The sequence below is a fragment of the Pseudovirgaria hyperparasitica genome (genome assembly GCF_010093815.1).
Source record: "Pseudovirgaria hyperparasitica strain CBS 121739 unplaced genomic scaffold EJ05scaffold_5, whole genome shotgun sequence".
Lineage (NCBI taxonomy): Eukaryota > Fungi > Ascomycota > Dothideomycetes > Acrospermales > Acrospermaceae > Pseudovirgaria > Pseudovirgaria hyperparasitica.
Window position 1 is genome coordinate 1412735 of NW_022985553.1, and position 27606 is coordinate 1440340.

The 27606-nt window shown below is 50.0% G+C and overlaps 6 protein-coding genes across 6 annotated transcripts; 2 read left to right on the forward strand and 4 right to left on the reverse strand.

Moving 5' to 3' along the window:
- Positions 1-441: 441 nt before the first annotated feature.
- On the forward strand, positions 442-2731 carry EJ05DRAFT_316352 (uncharacterized protein). The gene is made up of 2 exons (XM_033740727.1): positions 442-876; positions 951-2731. Exons 1-2 carry the CDS (start codon positions 532-534, stop codon positions 2595-2597), a joined length of 1992 nt encoding a protein of 663 aa, XP_033602394.1. The 5' UTR covers positions 442-531; the 3' UTR covers positions 2598-2731.
- Positions 2732-4524: 1793 nt separating this feature from the next.
- On the reverse strand, positions 4525-6785 carry EJ05DRAFT_316292 (uncharacterized protein). The gene has a single exon (XM_033740726.1). The coding sequence runs from the start codon at positions 6358-6360 to the stop codon at positions 4630-4632; it is 1731 nt and encodes a 576-aa protein (XP_033602395.1). The 5' UTR covers positions 6361-6785; the 3' UTR covers positions 4525-4629.
- Positions 6786-7210: 425 nt separating this feature from the next.
- EJ05DRAFT_437265 (uncharacterized protein) lies at positions 7211-9542 on the reverse strand (the record flags this gene model as incomplete). The annotated part of the gene is made up of 5 exons (XM_033741781.1): positions 7211-8199; positions 8251-8491; positions 8540-8937; positions 8997-9204; positions 9267-9542. The coding sequence occupies 5 exons, from the start codon at positions 9540-9542 to the stop codon at positions 7211-7213; spliced, it is 2112 nt and encodes a 703-aa protein (XP_033602396.1).
- A 1676-nt stretch (positions 9543-11218) lies between these two features.
- Positions 11219-12406, reverse strand: EJ05DRAFT_316384 (uncharacterized protein). Its single transcript, XM_033740728.1, has one exon. It carries the CDS (start codon positions 12110-12112, stop codon positions 11351-11353), a length of 762 nt encoding a protein of 253 aa, XP_033602397.1. The 5' UTR covers positions 12113-12406; the 3' UTR covers positions 11219-11350.
- On the reverse strand, positions 12407-15796 carry EJ05DRAFT_316392 (uncharacterized protein). The gene is made up of 2 exons (XM_033740729.1): positions 15543-15796; positions 12407-15492 (listed from the first exon to the last, which is right to left on the reverse strand). The coding sequence occupies exons 1-2, from the start codon at positions 15686-15688 to the stop codon at positions 12702-12704; spliced, it is 2937 nt and encodes a 978-aa protein (XP_033602398.1). The 5' UTR covers positions 15689-15796; the 3' UTR covers positions 12407-12701.
- Positions 15797-19837: 4041 nt separating this feature from the next.
- On the forward strand, positions 19838-21856 carry EJ05DRAFT_499138 (uncharacterized protein; the record flags this gene model as incomplete). Its single annotated transcript, XM_033746786.1, has 4 exons — positions 19838-20443; positions 20495-20516; positions 20567-20632; positions 20688-21856. The coding sequence occupies 4 exons, from the start codon at positions 19838-19840 to the stop codon at positions 21854-21856; spliced, it is 1863 nt and encodes a 620-aa protein (XP_033602399.1).
- Between the last annotated feature and the right edge of the window lie 5750 nt (positions 21857-27606).

The window sequence follows — 27606 nt, forward strand, 5'->3', positions numbered from 1 at the left end:
AGTGGTAACGATGTATGATACAGTCAGTCATAGATGAGCACGTGTATACTGTGTAGAGTGAAGAAGATACAGTATTATAGCTATCGAGTATAGTAGAGGATGTGAATAGCCTCAAGTGATTGTGAAGAGTTTGGCAGGCTCAGCCCAAAAGTCGCGGGCTCCATGGCGGCTCAAGCACCGTTTTAGGGCTCCACTGCAAAACTCCCCGCCACTCTATTGCTTTCTCAACTTCTCGCTCTCTATTACCGACTGACTCTATCCCGTTTCCGCCTCACTGTCACTCCCTCTCTCCCTCTCTCTCTCTTTCTCTCTCTCGTCCAGTCTTATCCTCGTCTATACAGACAGAGTGAAGCCTCACATACCCATACGCATATGCCTTGCGCCTCACCGTTGCACTCCTCCGTCTCTCGTCTACCTAGCTATAAAGCCGCGTCTAACCCCACCCACTTCAACGAACGCGATAGATAGCCCCACCAGCTGTACACTTCTACTACGATACCTCGAGACCACACACTCGCACTTCGCTCTACCATGAGCAACACAAACACTTCAGGCTATCTGGGTCTTGCCCCAGGTACCCGTAACGCACATCGCCAGAACCGTGTACCGTCCGGCGATCTTCTCCAACCCGCTCACGGCAACGCTGCGCCTGTTCCTGTTCCGAACGGTGCTCTGAGAGGTACCAACGGACATGGGAACCATGGTCATAGGAATGGCGCATTTGAAGGAGCAAGAAGTCCACCGAACAACAAGAGTACATCGCATGTCCCATGCAAGTTCTTCAGACAGGGTACATGTCAGGCCGGTCAAGCCTGTCCGTTCATGCACACGACAGAACCGGTGACTGATACGGCGCCGTGCAAGTACTTCCAGAAGGTAAGATACTGGAGCTAGCTTAGATATGGTGTTTGCCTGTAAACCAAATGCTAACCGAGACTGACATCGTGCAGGGAAATTGCAAATTCGGCGCAAAATGCATGCTCGCACATATCCTCCCTGACGGCCGTCGTGTCAACAAATCTGCACAGATGGGCCTTGGTGGTGGATTTGGCCGCCAGAATCTCCCACAGAACGGCCTCGTCCAAGGTCCTGAAGGTCTGCTTCAGCGTGAGCTCAACATGCAGATGCCTGGCCCTCAGCCACATGCATCCGCTGGATATGGCATGTCGGACGACTATTTTCCCAGAGGCAATGTAGGCCAACAAGCAAACTTTGACGCTATACCAACCATAGATACAACATTCACCTCACATCCCGGCTCGACCTATGGATCCCCGCCAAACGACAGACTTGGTGTTTCGCCGAGCACCAGGGGGCGAAGTGTCATGGATGCACCACTACCAGCTTCATTCGATAGTCAGGGAATCTCGCATATCGCACGATACGGTCCCATAGCGCAGTCGGTGCCTTCACGCCTTGATCCTTTCGATGCGATGCAAGCTCCTTCACTGCCGAAACCCGCTGGAGACACCGAGACACTCCGCAAACTTCATGATTCGGTCTATGGGCAGACCAATCCTACTGTGACAACCGGTTTTGGCTCGTCTCCTCCACAGCAGGATGAGATTGGCGTACGTCGACCTATGCACTCCGAACGTTCCCTAAGACCTGTAGTAGGTATGTATTCTGCAAGCTATGGTGGCGCCGGTCTAGATGCATTCGCCTCAAGACGCCAAGTACCCTACGATTGGAATCAGGACGACAACTCCGGCTTCGACGACGAGACCGAATATGTACCTCAGTCTCTTGGAGAGCTTCTCACAGACCAAGAGAAGAAACGCCGATTCTCTCGCAACGACGACGAGAACCCTTTCCGCCAGTCTCTGTCCGCCGTCGGAACACCCACAGACACGAACTCGAAAGTAGGCTCGCCAAAAGTCGGATCGCCGTCCCGCTTCAGCGCACTCTTTGAGCGACAACGAAAGAACGACGGTAGCGACGCCGCCTCCCCCTCCACATTTGGTCATGTCGGTTCTCCACTGCGCAACTCAACACTCCACCCAGGTGCAAGCCCATCTCTCCGTGCTGTCCGCCAACCTACAGCTACCGACGTCAGCCCCTTCGTATCCTCCCCTCCCCGCCAGTCCAGCATGAGCATGATAAGCCAGCAACTCCAACGGACGCGTCTCTCGTCACGTGCTTCCTCGAACCCAAATGTCAACGACCCAGACCATCCCTCTCTACAACCCTCCTCGTCTCTGCATCCCGGTATGGCGCGCGCAACTTCCGGCTCCAGCATCGGCAGCATCACTGGTCGCACTTCTCTCGACCGTGCACTTTCATCCGGTAGCATCGGTCGCTCAGATCGCATCGACGAGGAGCAAGGCCTGTTCAGCATGGAAGACGAAGAGGAGATGGAGAAACGGCGGATCGAGAAGGAAGGTGCGGGCCTAGGTGCAATCACACCGAGCGGGAGTGCGAACAAGCGGTTTTCGGGTGGTTGGGGCGCCTTCTCAGGACTCGGAGCGTCGGCGACGAAGAAGGATATCAATAGCGCAAGCTCCGCATCGAGTCCGGGAAACACGAGTAGGCCAGGCCCGATTGGAGGGCATAGGAGTACCGCGAGTAAGGATAGTGCATGGGGTGGTGCGAGTTGAAGACCAAGACACGACGATCAATTACGATTTCACTGCACGCCATACTTGTGGAAAGAGCTTTCTGACGCAAAGCCCTGAACCGGCTCGCGCGATCGCTCGCTCGCCGCATCATCCATGATTTAACGCCTGCACGCATGACGATACCCGTTTCTACATCGCTATAGATACATACATACAAACCCCCTTCAACACATCCCCTCAAACATCCACTCCCCCCATTTTCTCCAAATTCAACAAAACCAAACACACACAGCGCATGTCAAAGTCCTCAACAAGACCCGTCACGAACCCCACACTTTTGCCCCCTCTCTTCTGTCCTCTTCCCGCAGAAAGTTTTACTCGACAGAAACGGCGACATAAAAAGCTCTAGGCAATTTCCAAAAAGGAAAGAAGAAGAAAAGAAGGAAAATTGGAAAAGCAGCACTGAAAGGCGTCTTGGCCCCTCGAACAAAAGTGTGGAGAAGAAAAGCAAAGAAGGAAAGAGGAAAAGCATCGCATCACATGTTTTTACTGCACAGCACAGCACAGCATGGCACGGCACGGTGTACGAATGTAATTTTTTTTTTCTTCCCTTTTTCTTTGGAGAAACAAAAACACAATTCACACGATGACGAAAACAAATACTCTCTTTTCTCCCCTCACTTTTCAACTTTTTCTTTTTCCTCTCCCTCTTTTTGGCCTGCCTGGTAATACGCGTAATCTAGATTGAATCTAGTGTAATCTGGTCTAGTCTAGTCTCAGTATAGATGGCTGGACGGGTGGATGGGAAGAGACTTCTTCCTTTTTATTAATTTGTTTGAAAAAGGGCTGGGGGGGGGGGCCCTCTTCTAAGCGAAAACAACAAAACTTGTAGATTGGGCGTAGTAAAGTAGTATAAAAGAAAACATTTTGGGGTTTTGTTTTGTATTTATAGGTGTTGGGTTATAGGTTTTCCATGGGAAGTTTTGGGGGAGAGGTCATGGTTTCTGAAGCATTTTGCGGAGATATCGGATATTAGACTTACATGTCCACATTCTACTTTTGAAGTAACGGCTTGGGCGTGTTTAGGTAATACAATCATTGTCATAGGTAGACTCGGTATACCTATGACCTGACTTGACCTGTCAAACATCTCTTCCCTCCATATTGATCCCTATGGGTTCCTCGAAAAGTATCATCACATCCAATCAGGCTACACAGCACTACAGAAACGGTCGAGTTGACTTGTTTAATCAACATTATCAAGTCCATTCCGGTTGATGCAGTCCATGATCATGGCAAATACATATACATCCTTAGCTTTCACATAAACACCCTATACCTGCTTCATCTTCGGCCTGAGATGAGTCGGCATCATTACGCACTTGATCTTTCATTATTATCGTCTCCTTTATGCATCACTCCACTGTGCGCGCACCATGCACCATGGTATGGTGATCGTCTCTACGACCGGATGCTGATCCTCTTCAAGCCCGCAGCACCAGAGTTGTCGGACCATCCCATGCTGAGAGTATCGAGCATACTACATGTGATTAGCCAAGCTCACTTTAGTCCGATATAAGCAACTTACAAGATGGACTTCTTAGGAGTCTGGACGACCGCCTCGAACTGAATACCACTTAAGTTGCGAAACTCTTCAGGGAACGTCACCTGCGTAAGCTGGCAACCTGACGTCTCGGTACAAGCAGGTACCGTGACATATTGCTGTCCGCTGAGGACCTCATCCTTCATTTCACTGTCATAAGTGTATGCTGAAATGGTCATGAGACAATTTTTGGGGCCCTGGTTGTCACAGCCAACAGACACATTATACGCATTGAACCAATGTGCTGGGTCGCTCATCCTAGGTCCGGCTCCAATCTCGCCGGATTTGATTTTCCCAGTGGAAGATGAGACAACACTGGCCAGGGCAGGAATGAAGATCGCAATGTCTGGCTCGGACGATGCCTCATACTTGGCCCATGCTTCCTTGGTATATCCGTATCCATTAGCATGGAATAGATGATGATATGGACTGAATACAGGTGGGAAGATTCCTCCAGAAGAATTATTGCTAGGCGTCCATACTGGTAAGTCGTCCCACTGTTCGGGTGTCAGTGGAGTTCGTTTTAAGATGAGCAGGAGATCTTACAGTAATAGAGAAGTCTCCAACTTCACCACAGCTTGACGGGGTCGCGGATGGTACCGCTTGAAGGGTGCTACTTGAGGAGGCCAAGTAAGACGTTCCAGTGCTCTGCTCAGCGTAAGACGTGCTAGTACTGTTTCCGGCTGAGATATACGATGTAGAAATTGGTGCCAGAATAAAGGAAGGACTGGTGGATGGGCTGGATGTGTCTGCGCTACTACTGGTATCGTCGTAGGAAGAAACAGTCAACCAGGTTGGAACTGGGATTGGTATCATGCTCGTGGTCGAGATAGGGAAACTGCTTGATGAATGGCTACTGATTTCAACTTGTGAGTTATGAGGAGCAGAACTACTTTCAGTGCCATGGCGAGAAGAGAAAGTTACCCATGTCGGGGCTGGATATGGTGCGATGCTCATGACTGATGTTGGGAAGCTGCTAGATGATTGACCCGTACCGATCCACGATTTAGTTGGGTAGGGCAAGATGCTCAAGCCCGACGTTGAGAATCGGCTTGCAGAAGAACCGCCAGTCCCAGATGCTTGCGAAGAAGAAAGATCTCCACTTGGACCGACGGGTAAAGTAACAACGCTAGTGCTGCTGGACACGACGAAGGTCAAAGTTGCGTAGACACTGCTGCCAGAGACATCGCTCCATGACGATAGGTGACTTACAGTACCTACACTAGATCCAGGACCGTAGCCAGAGTCCTCGGAGGAAGTGGTGGTGCTAATGTTCCAGCCAGTCGTCGGAACGCCTTCATGAGTGCTCGTCAATGTTTCCAAGATGGTTGTTACTTGAGTCATATGAATGGTAGTGTCTATGGTCGAGCTAAAGATGCCCGAGGGGACGTTTGAGCTCGAAGCACCATAGCTTGGCGGGGTGTACTGGGCCGAAGTTGGAAAGACAGTAACGATCGAGGTGTGAGTCCTGTAGGAGGTGTACGTGGCTGTGGGAGAAGGAACGGGAGTGATTACGATAACAGAAGTCTGCTTGATGAAATTCGTGATCGAAGCCGGGGGTGCAGCACCAAGCCAGACGGTACTGCCTTCATGCTCTGTGAACATATAGGGACCATTAGCTTTGGTCTGGGTGTTATCTGCGGGACCAAGAGCAGTGACGCCATTGTTGTGAGAGGCTCTGTTGTGTTCGACTTCGATGAAATGGGTGACCGTAGGACCAGGAACTGTGACATAGTTTGTCAATTGACCGCACTGGGCGCTAGCGTCGAGAGGACTAAGTTTCGTATCAGTGTAAGCGCACGTTTGAATGTTGTAAAAGCTGGATAAGTCCATCAACGATAAGGAGAAGAAAGATGCAAAAAATGATGACTTCGCAATAGTGCAAAGGGAAGTAGGCAAATTTCGCTTCGAAGAAGGCCGGAATGCCCGTTCTTGCGAAAATTTCGTATAGACTCGCTGAAGCTGTCTGGAGCAGCCGACGGAACCTTGCCATAGCAGATGGGATCCCCACGATGAATAAAGCCAGAAGCCAGCCCAGAAAGCGAAGAGGCCAATAGCGTAGTATCGTCCAAAGAAGACATGGTAACGAACACACCCAGGTGCGTACGTGAAACCACTGGGTATAGAAGAAGCCACGCTGAGACGTAGGGACTGCGCGCCCTTTTGTCTCTCTTTTCCGAGTGCGCAACTTGTCGTCATGATCTGCTCCTCGCTTCGGCATATCTGCTATCGCTATGTTTTCAAGCGACGGAAAAGAAAGTGAGGCAAACTTCACTCTGCCGGGTAATGACGCAACGAATGAATAATGAGTAGAAAGCGAGTGTATAACAGATAGCGATTGTGATAAACAAACAAAACAATGAATACTAGGGACCGACCAGGATACTCTAAGGGATGAATGGTTCGGTAACAGGAAGAAAAGGTCCACTTACGCAGCATTGACACCCCCGGCAACAGACAAAGCCAAAGCCACCAGCTGAGCGGCAGTAGTGAGCAACATGACGAGTAAGCTACGACTGTGTAGCCTGAAGGCGGAGAGCAGCTTGGAAGGGAATAAACAAACGACAAAGGATGGCTGAGCGAGCGACTACGGGGTCAGACCGTAAGGAACGAGCGTGGGTTGCAGAAGGGAGAAGAAGAGAGAGGTCGAGGTGAGCAAGAAATATAGACGCGGCTATACCGTCGGAACTTGAAGTCGCGACTGCCTGTTCCTATATTAGGTACTGTTGTCACTGTGGGCGCACCAATACGCGTCACAGTGTTAAGCTGGCAAGTGAAATATGGGGGCACGTGAACCATCGCTGCAGCAGACAGCCAACGAATAAAAACTCGATGCATGTAGACTTGAAAGGAATAGTATAAGAGAGGCTTGTATCTTTCTAATGCGACAAAGCGAGAGAGAAGAGAGAGAGAACGCCGTCTGCACCAGGGCATGCATAACAAGACGACTTACAATCATCCGCAAACCTGATATGCAGGGAGGTCCACGATATTCACCATAAATCCCCCACGGTCCTCAACATAGGTTATATACTCTTCAAGCCAATATCTACAGCTTACTCTTGCTGTCACAACATTCTCCTCCTTTGCCAACAACCAGTGCCTCCGTGCCAGTCGGCTGCATATGCCGGCTTGCGTCCTCCCTACTGGCGCTCAGCAGTGTCGACTGATTATATGCCTGTTCACTCGGTGGCACATCAAGTGCTGGATTACGCTCGAAGAAATTCACTGGTTTCAAGCACACCTTCATGATCTCGGCCGGCATAACTGGAAAGTCTTCAATGCGAGTGATGTGGTTCATGCCAAATTGTACATAGACAACAATATCCGTGTCAACAATGTCATCCTTGCGGTTTGCCCAACTGCGCACACCTGTACCACCGCGCGATTGATTAGTATACTGCCCACCTGCGTACAGCTCGCCATCCCGGTAAGAAGTCACATAGATGTTATGGTCCGCAAACTCTGCGCGACGGTGGTTGAAACTGTCGCGATCTGCAAGCATTTTCTGGAATCCAGGGGCTTGTATTTTGTACGCAACAGGCTTTCCGTTGATAGGGTTGCGCACAGCGGCATTCTGAATCTTGAATGTGCGATTCCGGTCAATATCAAGATCATAGCCGCCAGACTCACTGAGGACCGTTTCCTCGACATAATATCCCGTGCCATGCGGATTGAGATCTGACCGAGGCATAGCATGTGCCTCATCATATACGAGTCGATTGTGGTAGCCGTCTATGGCAGGATCGATCCGAAGGGAGAAAATGTGTTGATGGTGGACGGCCAAGACCCCGGGATGCACTACGGTACCAAAGGGGACGGTGACACCCTCATCGATGGGTTGGGTCGAGAGGATGCCGGTAGCGCGGACTTCGTAGTCCATTTGCCCGGCTTGGTTGAAGATAAATGCTAGGATGTATTCGTAATTCGAGACGGTAATGATGGATTGTAGAACAAGCTCGCGAGAGCGGGCAACGGCAGCCCGATTTGTGCGATAATTGGTATGCTTCCAGGAGATGCCAGCATCTTGTTCGTGAACTGTAGGCTATACTTAGCTCTGGCAGTACATGAAGGATGTTGTTTACTTACTGCACACGCAATTGTCCATGCTGTCCACGCCTCCTTGTGCGTTGCTAATGACGGCACTTAGATAGTAGATAGAACCCAAACAGTCGCAGCCGAGTTTTAGGTTATTGGCCATACTACCGGCACCAGCGTCACCCAGATCAAATGCGCTCTTCTTGTGGTAGGGGTGGCGCGGATCAGCGTATGGGATATTCATGTCTGACAGGGATACCCGATAAAAGAGACTCCGGCCATCGTACCGTACCTGAATACATCAGCACTCTCATCAGACGAGCATCCACACGATACCTACATCGTAGAGAACCATTCCCTCACGCTGGTTGAAGCCAACCCGGAACGACCATTTCTGCCATTCCAGGACAGCCGATGTTCCTTGCTCAGTTACGGTAAAACTCGCACCTTCAGGCTGGACGATGTTCAACGGTTTCAGATCAGTCCTGAGCTGTTGGTACTCTGGGAGATACTCGTTGGGTGGCTTGATCTTGTAAGGGGTGGTGTCTGTGATGGTTGAATCCGGACCCAGGGGTAGCTTGTCAATGCGAATGACTTTCATGTGTTCGGTGCTTATTACGGGTGAGATTGCAAGGGGCAGTGCGTAATGGTTCGAATCTGCTTCCGCAGGGTTGTGTGGATCCCTCATGTACAAGAAACACTGATACATGCGCTCGTCATCGTCGACACCATCAGCACCTATTGCACTCAAAAGTCAGCAATTCCGCAGCTACGTATACAAGGTACGGACGGCCAACCATAAATCCAAGGGTCGCTGATGACCACAGCACCCTCAGGGAGCTGCAATTTTGCGATTTCTGCCTTGACAGCCTCATCTTCCAGTGCAATCCTCTCCAGTGCAATTATCTCCTCACCATCGCCGTTGGCGTGGATGTTTGGGCCTAGGCGGACGTTCCTCTCGACCAGGTTTTTTGTGAGGTTGACGATTGCTTCGTGAAACTTGTTCTAAGCCCGGAGACGTTAGCATGAATTACAGTAGCAGCCGGTGTGTTGCACAGCATACGGACCGTGTTTCGTAGGTAGTAGTTGACAAAAGCCTTCCGATCGAGCTGTGGGGTTCTCTCGCCTAAATGTTCTGCTTCGAGGTATGGAAGGACGCGGAGCTTTGCAGGCTCGTCGAGGGTAATGACCTTGAAGCAGAAGTCTGTATTGGGCGGCCAGGTAGCTTTGATGAGGTGTGCGGCTGCAGCGATCTCCTCGGCGGCCAACGGAGCAAGCGGATGTGCGGAGGAGTGTTTGGCGTGGAGCAGCGCAGGTGCGGACGTGGTGAAGTCGGTGGACATCATGCAGCAATTGGTATTGTGGGATATAGTGTAGAGCTGGTGGATGCAGGTTTGAAGTAGTATATGAGCCGGGCGGCAGGGCGGCAGAGCAGTATTAACAGTGGTGAAGGGTGGAGACGTGGGTCGGAGGTGTTTATATGATGACGAAAGACAGCAGGGGACCTGAAGCACATGAGTGATCGGAGGACGATCTGATTCATCCTGCATTGAATTGCGTTCGCCGCCTCACTGTGTGAATGCGGCGGGGCCAGAAGCGGCGGAGTCACGGCTCACACAGCACTGGCAGCCTTATCCATCCACATCCACATGTTTTCTAATTAACTTCCTGGGTCGCACGCGTGGAGATGCCAGTCTCGGCAATGGAAAGGGACAAGAAGTGGGCTGGACTCGGCCGGGGCACCAGGGTATATGGTATGTAGAGAGAGGTACAGCAGGTAGCCCCTGCGCGTGGGCATTACCACGGCAGTAGGTATTAGCTGAGGCATCGCCAAGGACGATCGATGCGGTAACTTAGGTGAGTATGGATGTTAACCTTAGTTGTGATATAGTAGTGCTTGGCGACGTGATTGATAGGAATAGACCAGCAACAGTAGTAACAGTCGAAACGTTTAACAGTAGCCATTCCAGGGCTTACGAACGACTAGGCATTTGGATAGCCACGTAGCGTGGGGGAACAACACTGGGTAGGTGCTATGTCAGTATGTAGGTATATGCTATATAGGTATGTAGTATGTAGGTAAGTCCTATCTAGGTATGTCCCATGTCGATATATTCGGTGAAGGTATTATTGTTGTTATGTGGATAGACTGTTGTAGTCGTGGACCAGGTGGTGGCGTCTGCTGCTGGTGGAGCTCACAGGCTACGGGTCTATCCAAGTATATTAGAGGGGGGAGAAAAGGAGCCAGAAGCCTTAGCCGCCCAAAAGAACAGTCTGTTGGTAGCTACTCCATGTAAGTAATATGCAAGTAATTATCAGGTGGATCTGGCTGCCCTTGGACCCCAAGACCCTGCTTGATGACCTACTTGAAGACCTGCTGGAGGTGCTGAGTGCCGAGTTTGAAGGCAAAAGGCCCTAGAGGTAATAATAGAGGGTGTTGTGATAGATTAATTACGGCCTGACAGCCTGACAGCCTGACAGCCTGACAGTCAACCCCGCCCCCGCCAATCGCAGCCCCGCCAATTCATCTCACCTGACATGCACGTGCTTCGTGGGTGATAATCAATTACCTTCAAAGTCAATTAGGGAAGGTGCGGTCTGGTAGTTCACGTTCTACGCCGGCGGAGAGTGCCCCGCCAAGCCCCTTCCAGCCCCGCAGCTCTACCGCTAGTCCCCAAACGGGAATCTCTATGCGAGTGATGGATGTACCGGGCCTTCATCTTCCGACTGTCGACAAAACAACTAATTAATTACCCCGAAGAAACAATCTAATAATGTTTATTTCCATCATAGCCATCACTCTCTCTCCACCATATCGCCTGCATAGGGATATAACAGCCTGGCCTGTGGTCCAAAGGCTAGATCTCTACATTAGCTTAGGTAATTAGGTACAGTACTAGGACATTAGTATTGGGACATATCAGGCACATTTCAGGCAGCGACGTGTCCTCAGATTACTGTCCGCTCACTGATATGCTTTCAGGTACATGGTACATGTGATATAAATATTGATAGTCGCCACTACTCTCGTCCACATCATACAGTTCCATTAGCTCGCTCGGCAGCATGCCCCACGAGATGCCTGCACCTATGGTGGTGGCACTACATAAGACCTATCCACAACCATAGCCGCTCTCGCTTTCGCACTCACTCAGTTGTCCTCCTTGGGCGCCATGTGTAGCTGGCATGTCACAGGTGGCAAGCCTCCGTGTCCCCTCTTCTCTGTCCATCCAATCTTGCTCAATGTGTTGCCCGCCTTCTTGTCGCCCGCGATAAAGGTGCTTCCCTTGCAGAATGTCCCACCACCCTTTTCAGTGTACTCCGTCAGTGCCCACCCTTTGGGATCCACCGGTCCGCGCTTGAGCGTCGAGTTGCGACTTCTCATCAGGCTCTGGAGTAGAGTATCCACAGTCCAGGACGCGTCGACATCAAACGTGTGAAACACTGTCGATCGAGACGTCGACGCCGTCTCGCCCCATGCTGCATCGAGGTCCCAGTATACGTGAATGGTGGTCGATTGGGGTGGAGGCAGGAGATTGATGCCTGGCCGCCAGTTGTTGTAAGTTTGTCCAGGTCCATAGCATCCACATTGTTCGCAAGGGCACTGATGCATCGCACAGACCATCGCCGGAATGCTCTGCATGGGAGGTCCAAAGATCGGCGTCGCTTGTACTGGCACGAATGAAGGTCCGGACGCAAACACAGGAGCGCCTGCAAAGGGAAGACTAAATTGCATGGGAGCGATAGGTCCCGGTGGCCCATCCCCCATGTCAAAGAAAACATTCGGGTTGGGCGCAGGCCCGTACATGCCTGGAAATGCTGTAACTACTGGCTCTCCTGCAAGCCAAATGTTTGCAGGTGGTAAGAACCCAGTGTCTGCTCGCCAAGTCCAAGGGGGTGGTGGTCCAGCCATGATGACAGTTTTCGGGGTTAGATTTGAGGCTGAGAAGATGATCTTGCTGTTGTGCTTGATGCTGAAGTCTTGAAACAGTCGTTGTACAAATAAGTCGAACCTTGAACGAATGGTAGACTAAATACCAGCACAAGCTGGTAATTGATACGTCGGCAGCATGACTGACTGGTTTGTCACTGAGCATCTCACATTGACATGATGGCTCAGTGGTCAACCACGTATCGAGGATACATGGAATGTATCTATCCTTCCTTCACGCATCGACTATACGACTTTTCCAACGACGCCTTGCGAGCAAGAACTATCGCAGGAGCCAACCAATGACCGTAAATGATGAGTTTTGTGCTTCTGTCACCATAAGTGCTGCCACATCATTTACCGGCCACAGCTTTCGCATTTGTTGCTAGTGCCAAGTCATAGGACTGTGAAAGTTGTTCGTTCAGCACGTACTATTCTGTCGCCAGCGCCTGCCTGTGACAAGTTGCAGTTGAAATCAGAGACGTGTAAATATCCCAATAGGTACCAACGCAGTAGAGACGCTGCCAGCTCAATCACATTTGAATGATCATCCTACGAAAGCGCTGGCACATTATCCTCCGGCAACGACCGCAAGACCTTCGTATATCTTCTTTTTGACCTCGAAGAACGTAGGTTTGATGCTCCGGGGATCAAACGATGCCATGCTTTGCCCTGCTCCTTCAACTTCAATCCTACCAGTGCCGGTCTTCCTTACTGCCACAGTTCCATTAACAAGCAGAGTACCCTCACCACGAAATTCGGCAGTGAGACCCGAGGTTTGCATGATTTTGCGCAGATCTGCAAGTCTCATATCCCCGACGTGTAATGGCTGCGCAACTGTCCGAGTTCCAGAAGCCATGCTAGCAGGAACGACATCTAGCACGGGAGGGGGGCCTTCGTTGTCTTGAGCTGGAGCTGTTCCTTCAACATCATCGTCCTCTCCACTACTGGTCTTTAGCTTCTTCTTCATCTTGACTTCTTCTTCATCACTTGTGATCGTCGCTGCCTCTAGTCGACCAGTGATTGCCACTACGCCAAGTCCTCTGACTTGTTGCCACTGGAGGTTGCGTACGAGGGACTGGCTCAGCTTGACCACCCAAGCGTTTGTATCGACACTCGCGTCGATGGTTCGACCAACAATAGCTGTGAACACATCCGCATTCTTCGAGCCTGAACCCTCGACAGTGAGTCGCTTTCGGAAATCCTCAGCCAAAGCCTCTGTTTCCTCCTTCTCGCCGGCCACAAGAATTAGCTTGCGCGGTGCAATGAGAGGCACAAGCATCTGGAGATTGCGTTTGTCGTGAAGACCAGAGAAATCGATGAACGATACGTGACATGCAATTTTGATCTTTTCCTCTTCAAAAACCGCTTTGCAGGGTCCGTCAACACCCTCGCGGTCGTCATCCTCGTCTGACTCTGAAACGTCTTCTGGAGCGTCCTCAACCAATGTGTCCCCATCCACATCTATTGAACCATCTCGCCGCGCGACTTTATTGCCATCGTTACTCTTGCGCCTTTTTTGTGTATTAGAAGCAGGGCCACGCCAACCAGCAGGGGCTGATAACAGATTCGAATCTCCCCATCGTCTCTTTTGGCCAACGATGTTCTCTTTAGTGGCACCGGATCGCATGTCCTCGCCGTCAATCTCGTCGCGTTCCTCCGCCCGAAGATATTCTTCAGGACGAATCATCTCACCAAAGTCATCGCCTCGTCTTTTCTTTGATGTGAAAGGGAACATCTTTTCTCGTCCTCTTTTTCCGCGAACATCATAGTCATGAACTCCTGTGCCCCTAGTCAAGATGGTGATTCCAAGCTCTGCATCGCTCAAACCCAGTTTGTTGTGGCGTGCATTAGTCATGGTGGCGGAAACATTGAGAGCCTTGCCTTGATGCTCAACGTCCGAATCCTCTGAGCTTGACGAGGAAGAGTCGGATTGGTCTTCTATCACGTCTGCTGATGTCTCTAAAGCCGAGGCTCCAGGTCCTTCTCCATGGACCACATTCTGTCGCTGCCGTTGTCTTGCAAGGTACTGCTGATATATAGGTGTCTCATTTGCTGTCAACGGCAGCACTTTTACCGACCGTGTGGCGAGGTCCGTCCCAGAAGGCTCCACGACTGTTGCTTCATCTGAATTACTCATACTTCCAGCTCCTTCATTCCAATATTGCCAAAGAGCACTGCCTAGTGACATACTGCCCGCGATTTGGCCTGGGCGTTCGGTCAAAATGATGATGTTTCGGGAATCTGATGCAATGTGGCGTAGAGTGTCCCTTGAAAACCCCCAGTTCAATGAGCTATCGCTCGCAATGATAACGACCGGCTGTTCCGTCGAGAGATTGCGAATTATTGACGACTTTTTTTCGAGAAGCTTCAGATACCTAAAATCGAAAGGGGCTTTGACATTCTTGTTCTCTGTATTCTGAGCCTGCTGAGTTCGACTGCGACCGTTGCCATGTGGCGTTGGGTTCGCACTTGCAGTCTCAAAGTCTCTCACGAGGCCTTCTTCCATCCATTCGAGCATGCTTCGAGCATATCTCATAGTTGAGCCACACGTTCTGCTGGCTAGAAGTAGTTTCGCAGCGCGCAAGGGATTATCGTCATCATTGCCAACAGTCCACGCCTCCTCGAGAATATATGCCAGTTCAAGAACGCGGGCGCTCGAATCGGAGGGAATAAGCACCGAGCCGCCCTTCGATACAGCATCTCTTATGAGACCCAACAAGCTCTCGTCTCGACCTCTTCCAGAACCATTTGTATGACTAGCTGCTGGCCCTCTGCTACTACAAACGAGAGCAGTCGGCTTCCGAAGTTGCTCGATGACCTCAGAAGAGCCGGACGCGCCACCCAACCATGCAGCTCCTGATAGTACGTGCTCTCTGGCTTGATTCCAGTCCACCGCATAGACGATAGATTCCAGACCATGCTGAATATTCCAAATTGTCCCTCCTAGCGTGTGTCCAGCGCTGTATGCGGTAATAGTCAAGCCGTTCAACGGTGGAGAGAAAGGTGAGGGCATCGGCTGGTGAGGTTGTGAGTATTTGAGAGGATTGATCAGAGCAAAATAGCCAGCGATCTCATCAGCACTCGGAGGCTGTAGCAGAATGTTGGGGTTTTTGTCATCTTGAGTAGTCGCGTATGAGTATGTAGATTCGGAGAAAGCGGATGGTGGAAGGATTGAGGCCGCGAGAGGAGAAGACGCGTAGATGTCTTGCAATAGAGTTCTTCCCAATGATATGACCGGTGTCGTAGCATATATGGGAATTCTGGTAAAGAGAGGAAAGTTTTTGCAACAGTGTGCAAAGGCGCCGAGGTGAGCAATAGTTGCGTGAGTGAGTAGCACAACAGATAAAGTGGGAATTTGCCTGATATAGCGGATTAGGTGTGCAAATTTATGGATTGACGTAGACACTACCTTTCGAGATCCTTGAGCATCTCAGCATCGAAAGACTCATCCCAGCCTACGTCGACAAGCAGCTTGATACCTCCATCAAGCTCCAGAATTGATTGCGACGCCTTTGAGCTTGATTGCGCGCCAAGCAGAGCAGTATACTGGAACATGGTGAGCCTGTGGTTAGGACGCAGGATGTGAGCGCTAATTGAATCCCATGCTGAAGAGAGACGACATATAATAAGCTCCGTCAACGACAGTCGGAGTGAATGCGCGATGCTTACACGAAACGAATGTTGGGTAAGCCGTCGCGTTGAGCCGTGCCTGTCAAGCTCTGAGCCGAGGATTTCCCGACTATTCAATTCTTACACATCACAGAAATTGACAGACATGTACGCACAAAAGAAGGTAACGACCAGATTGTTGGCACGTGAGAAGAGCAAGGATTAGAATATTGCGCGTAGGGTAAATCCAGTGCCATACTTTAGGGTGTTTTGGAATACTCATTGCTGAGATGCTGCAAGGTTCAGGCATCAACTTTACAATCATTTCCTAACTCGTGCAAGTTTCTTTCGATCTCTGTATATTGGATCAGACCACCTCACTGGATAGATGTCCACCAGAATTGCCAATTTCGCAGGCCAAGAAATGCAAATATCTCCCCATACAAGCGCCGGGAATAGCAGCTCCGTGTCTCAAAGCACACGTTCCGGCATACCCATCCGGAGGCATTCTCAAGGTTGACCGTGGCAATGAGATACTTATAATACTAGTTTCAAGGCCACTCTCAGTCGTATCAGGTACTAACTTGCTACAAACAGAACCGCAATCATCCAAGTCGAAACGATGCAGAATAAACCCTTGTCGATCATACTTAGTAGGTAGTGTTCCTTGCAGGACTTTTCTATAGCAGTCAGGAGGGACCAAACATGGACTGGCAATGCCGGGAACAGATCCGGGCCTGGCAGGTCCTTTTACGACCAGCCGTATGGAGTCTTCCTTGATACACATCAATCATATCGCTGATCCCAGTGTCGACCACTGTACGTGGTGCTCGGAGATCAGCTCCTGTCCAATGGGTTCCCACAACGTACAATCTCAAATAGCCTGCAATGAGTCAGGAAAAGGCCAAAGCGTTCTGACCTTTGGATGATGATGATATCTCGGAATCAAGTTAACACGCCACGGTCCTGATCCCTTTACAGCTGATATACTCAGCCTGGATCCATGGCCGGGCAAAGGGCTTATTGTGTTGCATGCTGGTAGACTTGGTCTGGTTAGATATAGAGTACGTCGGCATACCCGGCTTGAAGCTCGAGTCGACTGATCGGTGGATGGGCACAGACCATGGAAAGCTTCAATGGCAACAGCTTCGCATATGGAGGAATCGCATGTTCGAGTCGGAATACGGCCAGTTCGAGCCGGTAATACGCCACATGCTTACAGGCTGCATCTGTCTTTTCTGTCGTGACCCGCCTAGCTATATTATGCATCAGCCATCGCTGCCGCTCAAAACACAGGACTTCAAACCCTGCTTTTTTCCTTTGACTCTGTTCGTCACACTCGAGAGCACCTGTATGGACACGCTGGACTCGCTGGACTCGCTGGACTCGCTGAATAACATACGTAGCGGTGCACTGACTCAAGACTCTCGAAGCTCAGAGTTACAATCCAACGAACTGTGCCGTGCGTAGGATTACATCCTGCATGATGATTCACCGAGGACGGATCAGATAGGGCTTAGCGTCTTACGCACAGAAGTATCGCACTAGTGTTATCATAAGCTTTTCAAGATATAACTTATGGCCGTGGCTCCATCTCATACAATCATTATTTAGTAGTCTCAGCTTTTCATGAAGAATATTCGCCTCTCAATGTATCCACGCCCTTCGTCAGACCCGTAGTAATAACCCATCTATGGCCCGGGCCATGAAGGGTCGGCACGAAGGTCTTGATTCTGCGCCTCTAACATGCATATTGCAGCTCAACAGAAGATTTGGCACGGCACGAGGGCACGGGAAGCAAGGCACACCGCAGTCTTCTCAGCATTCAATGCGGCACGGGTACCTTCATCGTGAGTATGACCTATCTTTGTGTTTCGCGTGGTTACTGAGTGTGGGTGCAGGGTAGGGCCCGGTACGGATAGCAAGGGACACTTGGGACGGCTCGCATGGTCGCTTTTGACTTTTCGGACCGCGAAGGGAAGGGCCACGCCATGTTTAGCGAGCCTTCACGCCGGGGTGTGATCCCGCGCGGCTGGTCTGAATGTAAATGACTTCCTCTCTGTTCATATGATTGCAAAGAGTGGTTAGTTGAAAGGATAGAATTGATTCACTAGACAAACATAAAGGGAACTCTCGCTAAATAGTGGTCAGTCCGGCCCTACATCATAGCTAGCCTGCCTCAAATACCATGCAAGCTGCAACCTTACTTCAAGAATTTAGCTAGCATAATGTGTGTAGCCAACCACTTCCATGACTTTGTCTTTGCGATCACCATATAAGCATATAGCTATTGGACTTTCATCCATAGATCGCATGCACCTCATCGGAACATGCGCCTGTGGTTGATTGAAGGATTGGCCACCCAATTACACAAGCGACCAACCTCGTATTTTCCATGCGATGATGGGGAGATGTGCTAGCTTTGCTAACTGTATGAAGCAAGCTGAAAGCCTAAGACCAGCGGCAATAGGAACTCCAGCTCGCGGTGTCGCCATCGCGATGAATATTGGATTTAACATAGCCGGCATGCTATATCGACGTAATGAGATAATTAGGTTTGATGGAGAGCAAACACGTGTTGATATTGAATGTATAAACTCATCAACCCTACGCCTGAGAGTCTAGATACACTCGTCCAGAGCCAACGACACCATGTACTCGGCTCGTTCAGGCGGCGTTATCGCAGCATCTCAATTGAGTGATCTGGAAGCAGCCACAGAGCTTTCAGCCGTCATGGTCAGCAATCCGTGTGCGTTGTTTCGTACCTAGATCCACCATTGTTCACACACATACACAAACACACACGATCAGAGAACATAACTCCTGAGTAAACCTGCGGCCCAACACTATAATCCAGTCAATGTGATCAGATAGCCTTACCGTTGCTGAACAGATGCCCCCAATTCGCAACTATTCCGCGATCAGGCTGGGCAATAAGCGCGCCATCGTGGCCCCTATGCACTAATGCTTGAGTCGTTCCAAAAGGTTAGACTCAAAGTCTAAACGGTGCCGGTTTGCGCCATTCCATGCACCCCAGTCTAGGACACGGAGTGCCCCCCCCCCCTCCCCCCCCCCTTCCCTTCTGCCTTGTGGCATCAAGGCACCTTGCACTACGGCACTATCCACGATCACTGGTCAGTGCAAGGCCCAGCAACAATAGGCACTGCCAATGCCAATTACCCTAGTCACCAGAGTGCAGTGAATGTGTGTCCCAAGTGGATAGTGGACTTGCGCCGCCGTTGTTACTCTATAGTCCCCTCGCCATCGCGCTGCCATGATCCACGATCCTTGACCCAAGATCCATACTTCGATACCCTATAACCATCGCAGTGGGTCAAACACAGTCTGTGAATGCTTTTCTCCGACCTGATAGGCAACTCATCAGAATCTACAAAAGTCCCGTGCGCCGCCCACAGCCTTACCATACGGCCCGCTTCTCTACGAAAACAGCTTTCATCTACCAACACGCTGGTTCTATTGGAGATACATCTAAACATCAACGCCTGAATCTGCACAGGGCTTTGCTCAGGCATTCCTTTGTTGTCTTTATCCCCTATTTTACTCATTCGGTGCCTTACCAGGGGCCCGAGTAGCTAACACAACGGCCGTGGCGCTAGGAATTCCTCAGGATCTTTACACCATCCATCTACTCACGACACTTATAGTGCATGTGGGTGCTCATACAAGGCCCCCATCTATCTCGACTCCTGGTGTGACCTGGTACCCAATTCCTATCGCTCTATTACTTGGATCATTCGTTTCTGGCTCATTGGAACCCCTCTCCATCGGCCGAACTTTGCCTACCCAGGCCTGCGACTCGTAAGCCTCGCCTCAGCCCTTGTCACCTCTCTGATGGACCAGGTTGACCAGTCAGGCAATCCTGCCCCCAGTTGAAGCTCCATTCTTGCTTCGCTAAAGACCAAGAGAGCCCCGCCTTCAAATCTTCGCCTTTGTATCTTGAACGAGCTCCCTCATTAGAAGTAAGCAAGCTTTGCTTACCGCTCTACGGACAACAAAAATCTACTCCGAGACCTCCGATGCTGCCTTGCATCCTTGAATCCTCTCGCTGATCCGCACTGCTGTACCAGCGTGTCAATGACATCGCCGAACATCGTTGAGGTCACCTCCTCACGGCTTCCTATGGCCACAACACAACGTCTGTACGGCGGCGAGGAATATTCCTTTAATACTGTCTATACCCCTTCAATTTCATCACCATCCTACTCGGAAGTTCATTCTGGCCTGCTGCACTCGCCAAGACCACTGTGTACACCTATGAGTTCGACCTTTTCGAACACCCCTGGAATAAATGGCAGTCCGTCTCGGCGTTATAGCGCCGGTTCCTACGGTCATGATTCCGGAAGCAATGCCAGTTCTAGCGCGTCAACACCTGGTTCCGATGCCTCACATGCAGATGGCTATGCTTATGCGAGAGATTCGACGGCGAGTGATATCGTTGTACCAAAGATGGAACCTATGGACGAAGATATCAAGATGCCTAGTGTGGAGGTGGTACTACCGTCTCCTGGAGCAGCGCCTGGAGCTACGTCTTCAACAGCAACAACAAGATATGGACCCATCAGAAGGCGAGGTCGACCAAAAAAGGAGATCTCTGCTTCCAGTGCTTCTTCAGCTCAGCCAAAACCGACAGCAGGAAGATCAAAGACAGGATGTCGTACATGTCGAAGGCGAAAGAAGAAGGTAAATCCGGTGCTCCAAAGCTGTGGCGCCAATAGACTAACCTCTCCCTAGTGCGACGAAGGAAAGCCAGGATGTACAACTCCCACCATCACTTCGTCATCATCTCGAACTAATACGTTGCAGGCGAAAGCTGTAAGAAGAATAGCGTAGTATGTGAGGGCTATGAGCCTCTGAGGGTGTGGCAGGGTGGTAAAAGTAGTACTGGTTCCATCGTCTTTTCCAACCTACAGCTGACTATGAATAGAGAGGCAACCACGACCACCGATACACTGGCCAAGTGCCATTCTTGGCGCTGAAAATGATCTCGATCGAGTACTTCTGAAGCATTTCGAGAATGATCTTTGCGATAGACTCCTTAGTCGATCGGGAAAGAGCACCTTTTTGAGAGACGTCATTGTTCCGATGTCTATGAGCCATGAAGGCCTGATGCACTCACTACTTTGTCTCTCAGGATCGCACATGCTTAGTCAATCCGAAGACGAAGCGATCAGAGCACGTACTGAGTGGCATAGATCCCGAGTCGTCAATGATTTGCTGAGCCTTCCGAACGATGGCCGGGTAGACGATCCCACAATGGCACAAGTCACACTTACGAGTCTAAATGCTCTACTTGCTCCGGATATTGTGGAACAATACAGTCTGCACATGGAAACCCTGAAAGCCTTCAGTGAACATCAAACCCATCAGTCAGACAATCCTGCCTTTCGACAATTTATCATTGGATACTGTCACCTTTATAAGATCTCGAAGTGTGTTACTGCCTTGACACCGCCAACGACTTTGCCGATGCCAGAATTGAACGTCCCTGAAGAGTTTCTTCAACAAGTGGCAGGGCCCTTGATCGGGTATCTGGATCCACTGTTCTACTTCATCTCCAAGATTAGACGTCTAAGAGATTGTATCAGAGAACGGAGTCATGTCTCTCTAGGAGAAATCTTAGAGATTCAAGCGGATATCTCATCATGGAACAACCCTCATCGCTCCAAACCGAGTAGCTCTGCTTATATTGCCTCGGAACTTTATATTATAGCGGCACGTATCTATCTGTTCCGAACGATTCGCCCTTCTCGGGAGTATTTTCCTACGACTGAACCCTCGGAGCTCCAACGTCGGCTACACTATTGTATCAGTAAAGCGTTAGAGATCCTCCATTTATTGGATCCAGACGATCCCATCCATGGAAGCCTTCTGATGCCCCTCTTCCTTATGGGATGTGCCACTTTCAATCCTGAGCAGAGACCACCTATCAGTAGAGCATTTGCAACTCTGCGCAGGTTCGATGTTCTTGAGAAGAACAACAACGCTGAAACCATCGTTAACCAAGTCTGGGGCCTGATGGACGAACGCGATGAGTCTTCATGGGATTGGGAAAAGATCATCAAAGAGTCTAATCTAGACTTCTCACTTGTATAAGGCGGCAACAACATGACTAATGACTTTCGGAATCCTTATACACCCTTTCACCATTCATGTTTCGACAGTCTTGACAGGCTACTATGTTCCTTTCGGCGTACGCATACTGCGAAATATTGCACTTTCGGGGTGACGAATACCACTTGCAGCATTTCCTAAACGGCGTAATAGTTCCCAGTCTAGCGAGGAGCAGGAGTTGCTGCAGAACTTTATCCTTTGTAGACCAGAGTATACCTCGATGCCAACGCATCATTGTTCATCATATATTCCTTTCATGTCGTCCTATATGACCTGTAACTAGATCGCTCATTGGCAGTATATCTGTATATTCTCAAGCAGAAGCAGTTGTACCAACAGTTGGGTGCAAGTTTTGGCGGTGTTACAGTTGGCCCGTCGTGCGCCCCCAAAGGATGCAGGCCAAGAAACCTTGCTCGTTCTGCTTTGCAACGCAGCCACATACGTAGATTTGCTGCGGTTAGAGAGTCAATTAGATGGTTCTCCTTAACACCATTTGCCTATCAGGTATAAAGAGACGCATAGAAAGTACTTGAAGCTCATTGGACTATGCACCTCAATAGGGTAACTTTTCTGCGGGGTTGCCTATCTCTGATTCAGGAGGATTGATGTCAAGGCACTGATCTTGGTTCGGCCTTTCTCTGGCCGTCGATTCATCAGCTTGTACATCAGCAAGATTTGAACGTCCACTCGAATGAAGCACTACTGCGGTGAGCAGACGTACTACCAGTCTGCTCCATACGTGTAACCATTAGATGGTCTGAGCTGCATGCATTGCACTGCACTGCAATCAAGCGGTGCAGCTTCCGCTTCCCCGACAACGCTTTGTCGAAAAGTTCATTTCATCGAAACCACTGGTCTGCCTTGGCCAATCGGCATGCCTTCCCTGGTAATTCTGAGCAGCTTGTTGCAGAGCATGGAACACCCTTGTCTGCTCCACAAGCGCTCCACAGGACAGCGATTCAAGGATGTGCAGCCGGCATTGGTCAACTGGTGTCAGTGTTATCCATGTCGAAGGAGCGACGAATTTCAGAATTTGCATGCTTGCCCTGCCTTATGATGCAGGGATATTGCCAGCGTGAGCTGGCTTTGCCATGTTTGTGGGGATGTCTTATTACCGGAATTTGTGGATTTTGAGGGGATACTGAACTTTGTTGGAATTAGGCGTACCATGTATATGAGATATGATATGCATGGCTTTGAGTATATGATGATGACGGTCGGCCTCGTCATCGCCTATTCTTTCCACAGTGGTATCAGCATCGAACCGCTTACACGCGGGTGCTTAGATATATCAGTAACGTCGTTCTACCAACTATACAGGTAAACTGGAGCTCTTATGGTGGGGACGCTTCCATAGACTACGCGACACACAAATCATGCTTGTTGGACTTGCTCCGCGCGACCGGAAGTGTTTTGCATACAGAGTTCATCTGCGCGATGCACAGAGGGACATAGATGGCTCGAGCGATATCAATCGGCATTACACGAGCTAACAAACAAGAAAAATATAGATAACCCAACCCAAGGCTGATCCTTGAATGTGCAAATCATGCAGTCATGTACAACAGACAAAGCACTGATGGCAGACTGGGATCTGAACACGCCATCCCTGACAATCTCAAATAAATCAGGGAACGCAGTCGCTCAAAGTGACGAGTATTATCTTACAAGTCTGGAAACAGAACTATAGAACCTGTTCGTCATTTTGTCGGGCCTAAATGGTTGTCACGCTCTACAACTCGTCATATATGGCATGATGACCCACCGCAGCACTAGCCCCCATGATTGCACAAGCCTGCCGAGTTTGTACGAGACTGCTAGTGTCATTAGAATACAACTTCACTTTTCGAGTCGCCAAGTGTAAGCACGATACCGTCCCCGTGAGTTGAAATCGTAGACCTAACGATATGCAGTGTGCTTGGCGGCTCCTGTGGTGATTAAATACCCTGAACAGAGAATCGAGCGCCTCCCTGGTTAAACAAACTGCAGACACCAATGACAGGTTAGACGCTCGGTAATGCACATGGACGCGGTTCTACCTCACCTGATGGCAGTGTGGTGTGTGTGAGGTGATGCTGTGCAACATCGCGCGAGTACTCATATTGATCAGGAACAGTGAGCACCTATGCACTTTCGGGTTGAGATTGAGCTGCGGCGTCTTTCCGTCACGAGGTTGTACGCTAGAGTTGATGCGACAGCAAATGGATATGGATTCGTGTTTAGATGTGTGAGAATAGGGAGGTTCGGCTGTTCGGGCCCGGGATGTGGAGAGAGGTTCGTGTAATCAGTTTTTCTAGCGGGAGGGAGGGAGGGCAGACGGGAGGCCGTGCACTAGCTCAAAAGATGACCAACCCAATACTGACTAGATCCAGCTCCAGTCGCACGGGCTGTTACCACGGTTTAGTTTAGTAGTCGAGCTAGCTCATAATAGGTAGCCCGCCACGGAAAGTGTGCTTCTATACAGACACTTCATACAAAGACTTTTATGGAAGCAAAACGACAAAGATCATATGATCAAAGTGTACGACTCGGGGAAATCCTCATGTGTGAAATTCTCGTACAATCGCAATGACCAACGCTGTAAAGCAAACAGAGAGGGTCCCAGGCCGTTCATGTGGAATGAAAGGGTTGGATGATATCATGATAGCGGGTTGACGGGATAGCGGGATACCGGGTTGGGACTGTCAGATCTTGGGATCTAAGCGCCGCGCGTAACCGCCCGTGTTTGAAGCCTTCTCAGCACCATGACACAGCGAAACCACCCCCCCTAAAGAAGCTGATGCTATTAGGCTTACCAGCTGCTTCACCAGGTGCAGGGTGCCCTGCTTGCACCCTGGATGGTATCATGTTCCCAGGCGCGCCATGAGGGTCCACTTGAGATGGCTGGCGCTGGCGTCCGTCACGATAGCGACTGAGCTACTCAATTGTGCAGCTTGCAGCCCGCCGTGTCTAAAGGTAAGCGAGAACGAAGTGTTACTAATCAATCACACAGGCGAAACGAGGTTCGGCATAGCTGTTATCACTCAGCCAGTCTTACTGCTTATGTAGCACAAATATAGTGTCGAAGTTTGGTGTTTGCTCCAAGAAACATAATGCATGATACTTAGATGTTAGTAGTATCAGATTAAAAGAGACAATTGTAGGTCAGTGGCAGTAGATGGCAGTCATGATGCCGTGCTGCAAATCGCCGTGCACAAGGCGAAGTGGCAGTTGAAACTCAGCCACCATTTGGGTTTCAAGCATTAACCGAAAAGTCCGGAAAGTACCATCCGTTGTTATAGAAAAGAGCTTTGGTAGAGATTTACCTCGCCAGATCATCTCTATCGACCATTCTGTTTGGCACGCGACGAGTTGCTCATCTACGTGGCAGACACACATGCAATCACCCAGGACTAGATGCATCCTCAAAATTCCAGAATCAGGTCTTCCGGACATCACACGATAGTATGCGGACGTCAAAGTATTAGAGGCTAGACTAGCTACCACAGGGATATATATTCTGCGCAGGAGCGTAAGCATGCTACAATGTGATGCGTTACATTGTAGTAACGACAGGCCGTTTGCTTTAATAAAAATTGGGCCAATGGCAATTTTTCAAAATCAGCCAATCATTTATTGTCTATGTCGCCTGGACTCGCAGATACCCCAAACCCGTAGCCATGCGAACTCAACTCAAGCATTAAATTAATCATTACTTTCACCAGCACATTCTAAAATTTGGTTCGCTTACCCATGTTTACAGCTAGTTCATCATGAAGCTAGCCACACGTATACAAGAATTGTCTAAGAGTGAGGAAAGAAAGATCCTTCCGGAGGATCCCCCAAATCCAGTAATAACAATGTAAAGGCACCCACCAGCTACTAGGGTGGCCAACGGGAGGATCAAGAAAAGGAAAGAAAAGGAAAGGGGGGGGGCTGCGTAGGGCAGAGTGGAGAAGAGGGGCATTTCGAAAAAATGGTCTATGATGGTGCGGCGTCAGACTACAAACTCGTGTTGTTACATGTGAGTCTGTGTAACGCCAAATTTGAAGTAGTTGAGGTCGAGATGCCTAGGGCCATCGTAACGCCTTCACGCGCCACCTTTAAAAAAAGACCCAGACCTAATAATGAACGGCACCGCTGTGGAAGCCACACTCGACGCGACGATTTTCGGTACCAGAATCGACACGTGGTACGTGGTATGTGCGAAGGCGCAAAGTCGTTTGAATACCCCTGCGCAAGGGTATATAGATGCAGGATCAGTTCCATGATTACAGTAAATGCCCGAAAGGCTGACCGAGATAGCTAGAGGACCCTCTCTCTTTCGGGAGCTATGCCTCCTCTGGGATACGATAAGAGCCACCCAAGAATATCCAAGAGCCGCCCGCCATATTACAATTGTCTTCCGCGGCCGATATCCTAGTGGTGGAAGTCTAATGGCGGTCTCGTACGAGCCACGCGGCAGTGGCCATAGCAGAATCCTACCCCGAGTCGCAGACTATCTATAGGGCTACCTGTGGTTTGTACGGAAGCACTGACTCCCTTGTAGATGGATCGGATGGCACGAACGACGGAACGTCCGATCCGCCCATCACGGACGGTCCTTCTCCCTGCGGCACGGTCAACCGTCAACTACGCAATTTTCGCTCAACGCACTGGCACTCTTGCTAAGTTCAAGCCCCTATGATCCGCTGCTCGCCATGAAGAGGAGCGTGCACACGGGACTGATCTCGATCTGTTACATGGAAGTTGCCGAGCACCTTGACACTTCACTCCATCGTGTCTCGTGAAAGCCTCACTCTTCACACAATCGACACCTATACCATGCCCTAGGAGCAGCCACGACCCACATATATCCACATACCAAATTATCCATACGATATAATCCTCCTGTCCTCGTTTAGCGCAGCTGAACTTCTCATACAATTCTGCTTCATTGCACACTAGCTCTCTGCGGGTAGCCCAAAAGCATTGTCAACGTGTCATCGACAAGATCCTAAAGTCTTCCACTTCGTTAAGGGGAGGGTCTGTCATCACTTGCTCTATACCGATTATTCTTTCACTCGAAGCCCGGAAAGGAGCAGAAGGGATGGACCGTTCCTTCGCTCGGTCTACCGACACCCACCGAGAGCTGTTAGCTTTGCCGTCTACAGATGCGAACTATGACAATATAGTGCGCTACTCTAGCAGACTACATTTCATGTTTTACTAACAACTACAACCACCGTCATGAATTCTTCCCTCGATGCAAGACCAATGACTGGGGTACATGTACGGACTGCGACTTGAGCATGGAAGTAATAATTACCACTGAACTTTTCACTGGCGATACTACGGATCGCAAGCACCTCAACTGGTTCGATGATGATTCGGCTTAGTTCAAGAGCTAAAATCGTTTTTATCGGACCCTGGACTACAAACCGTCAAAGTGTACTACTATGTATGCTATGCAGATCGCTAAGGTAAACGAAACCACAAGGATCAAATCTCCTTACGCTAGTGGAAACAGGAAACCCGGTGTCGTTTGAACGGATTTCGGGCCAAAACGGTATGGCATGTCTTTCGGATATTCCAAGGCACTAGGATGCAAACGTACATTCCAAGACAGATGACCGTTCTTAGAGTGCTACATGGTCGTCGGTCTTCGTTCGGGTAGAGGCAAATCGTGATCCTTTCTTGCTTTTAATCTTGCCCCCATACCAGCACGCCACTGCGGGCCTGGCCGATTTGACGTCGGCTGAACGAGCTTACTA

Excerpts from the sequence above, each read along its gene's own strand:
- EJ05DRAFT_316392 (XM_033740729.1), bottom strand. The coding sequence starts at position 15,688 with ATGTTCCAGTATACTGCTCTGCTTGGCGCGCAATCAAGCTCAAAGGCG. Across the intron at positions 15,493-15,542 it reads ATGCTCAAGGATCTCGAAAG|GCAAATTCCCACTTTATCTG; the intron begins GTAGTGTCTACG and ends CCGCTATATCAG.
- EJ05DRAFT_316384 (XM_033740728.1), bottom strand. The coding sequence starts at position 12,112 with ATGGCTGGACCACCACCCCCTTGGACTTGGCGAGCAGACACTGGGTTC.
- EJ05DRAFT_316352 (XM_033740727.1), top strand. The coding sequence starts at position 532 with ATGAGCAACACAAACACTTCAGGCTATCTGGGTCTTGCCCCAGGTACC. Across the intron at positions 877-950 it reads CGTGCAAGTACTTCCAGAAG|GGAAATTGCAAATTCGGCGC; the intron begins GTAAGATACTGG and ends GACATCGTGCAG.
- EJ05DRAFT_316292 (XM_033740726.1), bottom strand. The coding sequence starts at position 6,360 with ATGACGACAAGTTGCGCACTCGGAAAAGAGAGACAAAAGGGCGCGCAG.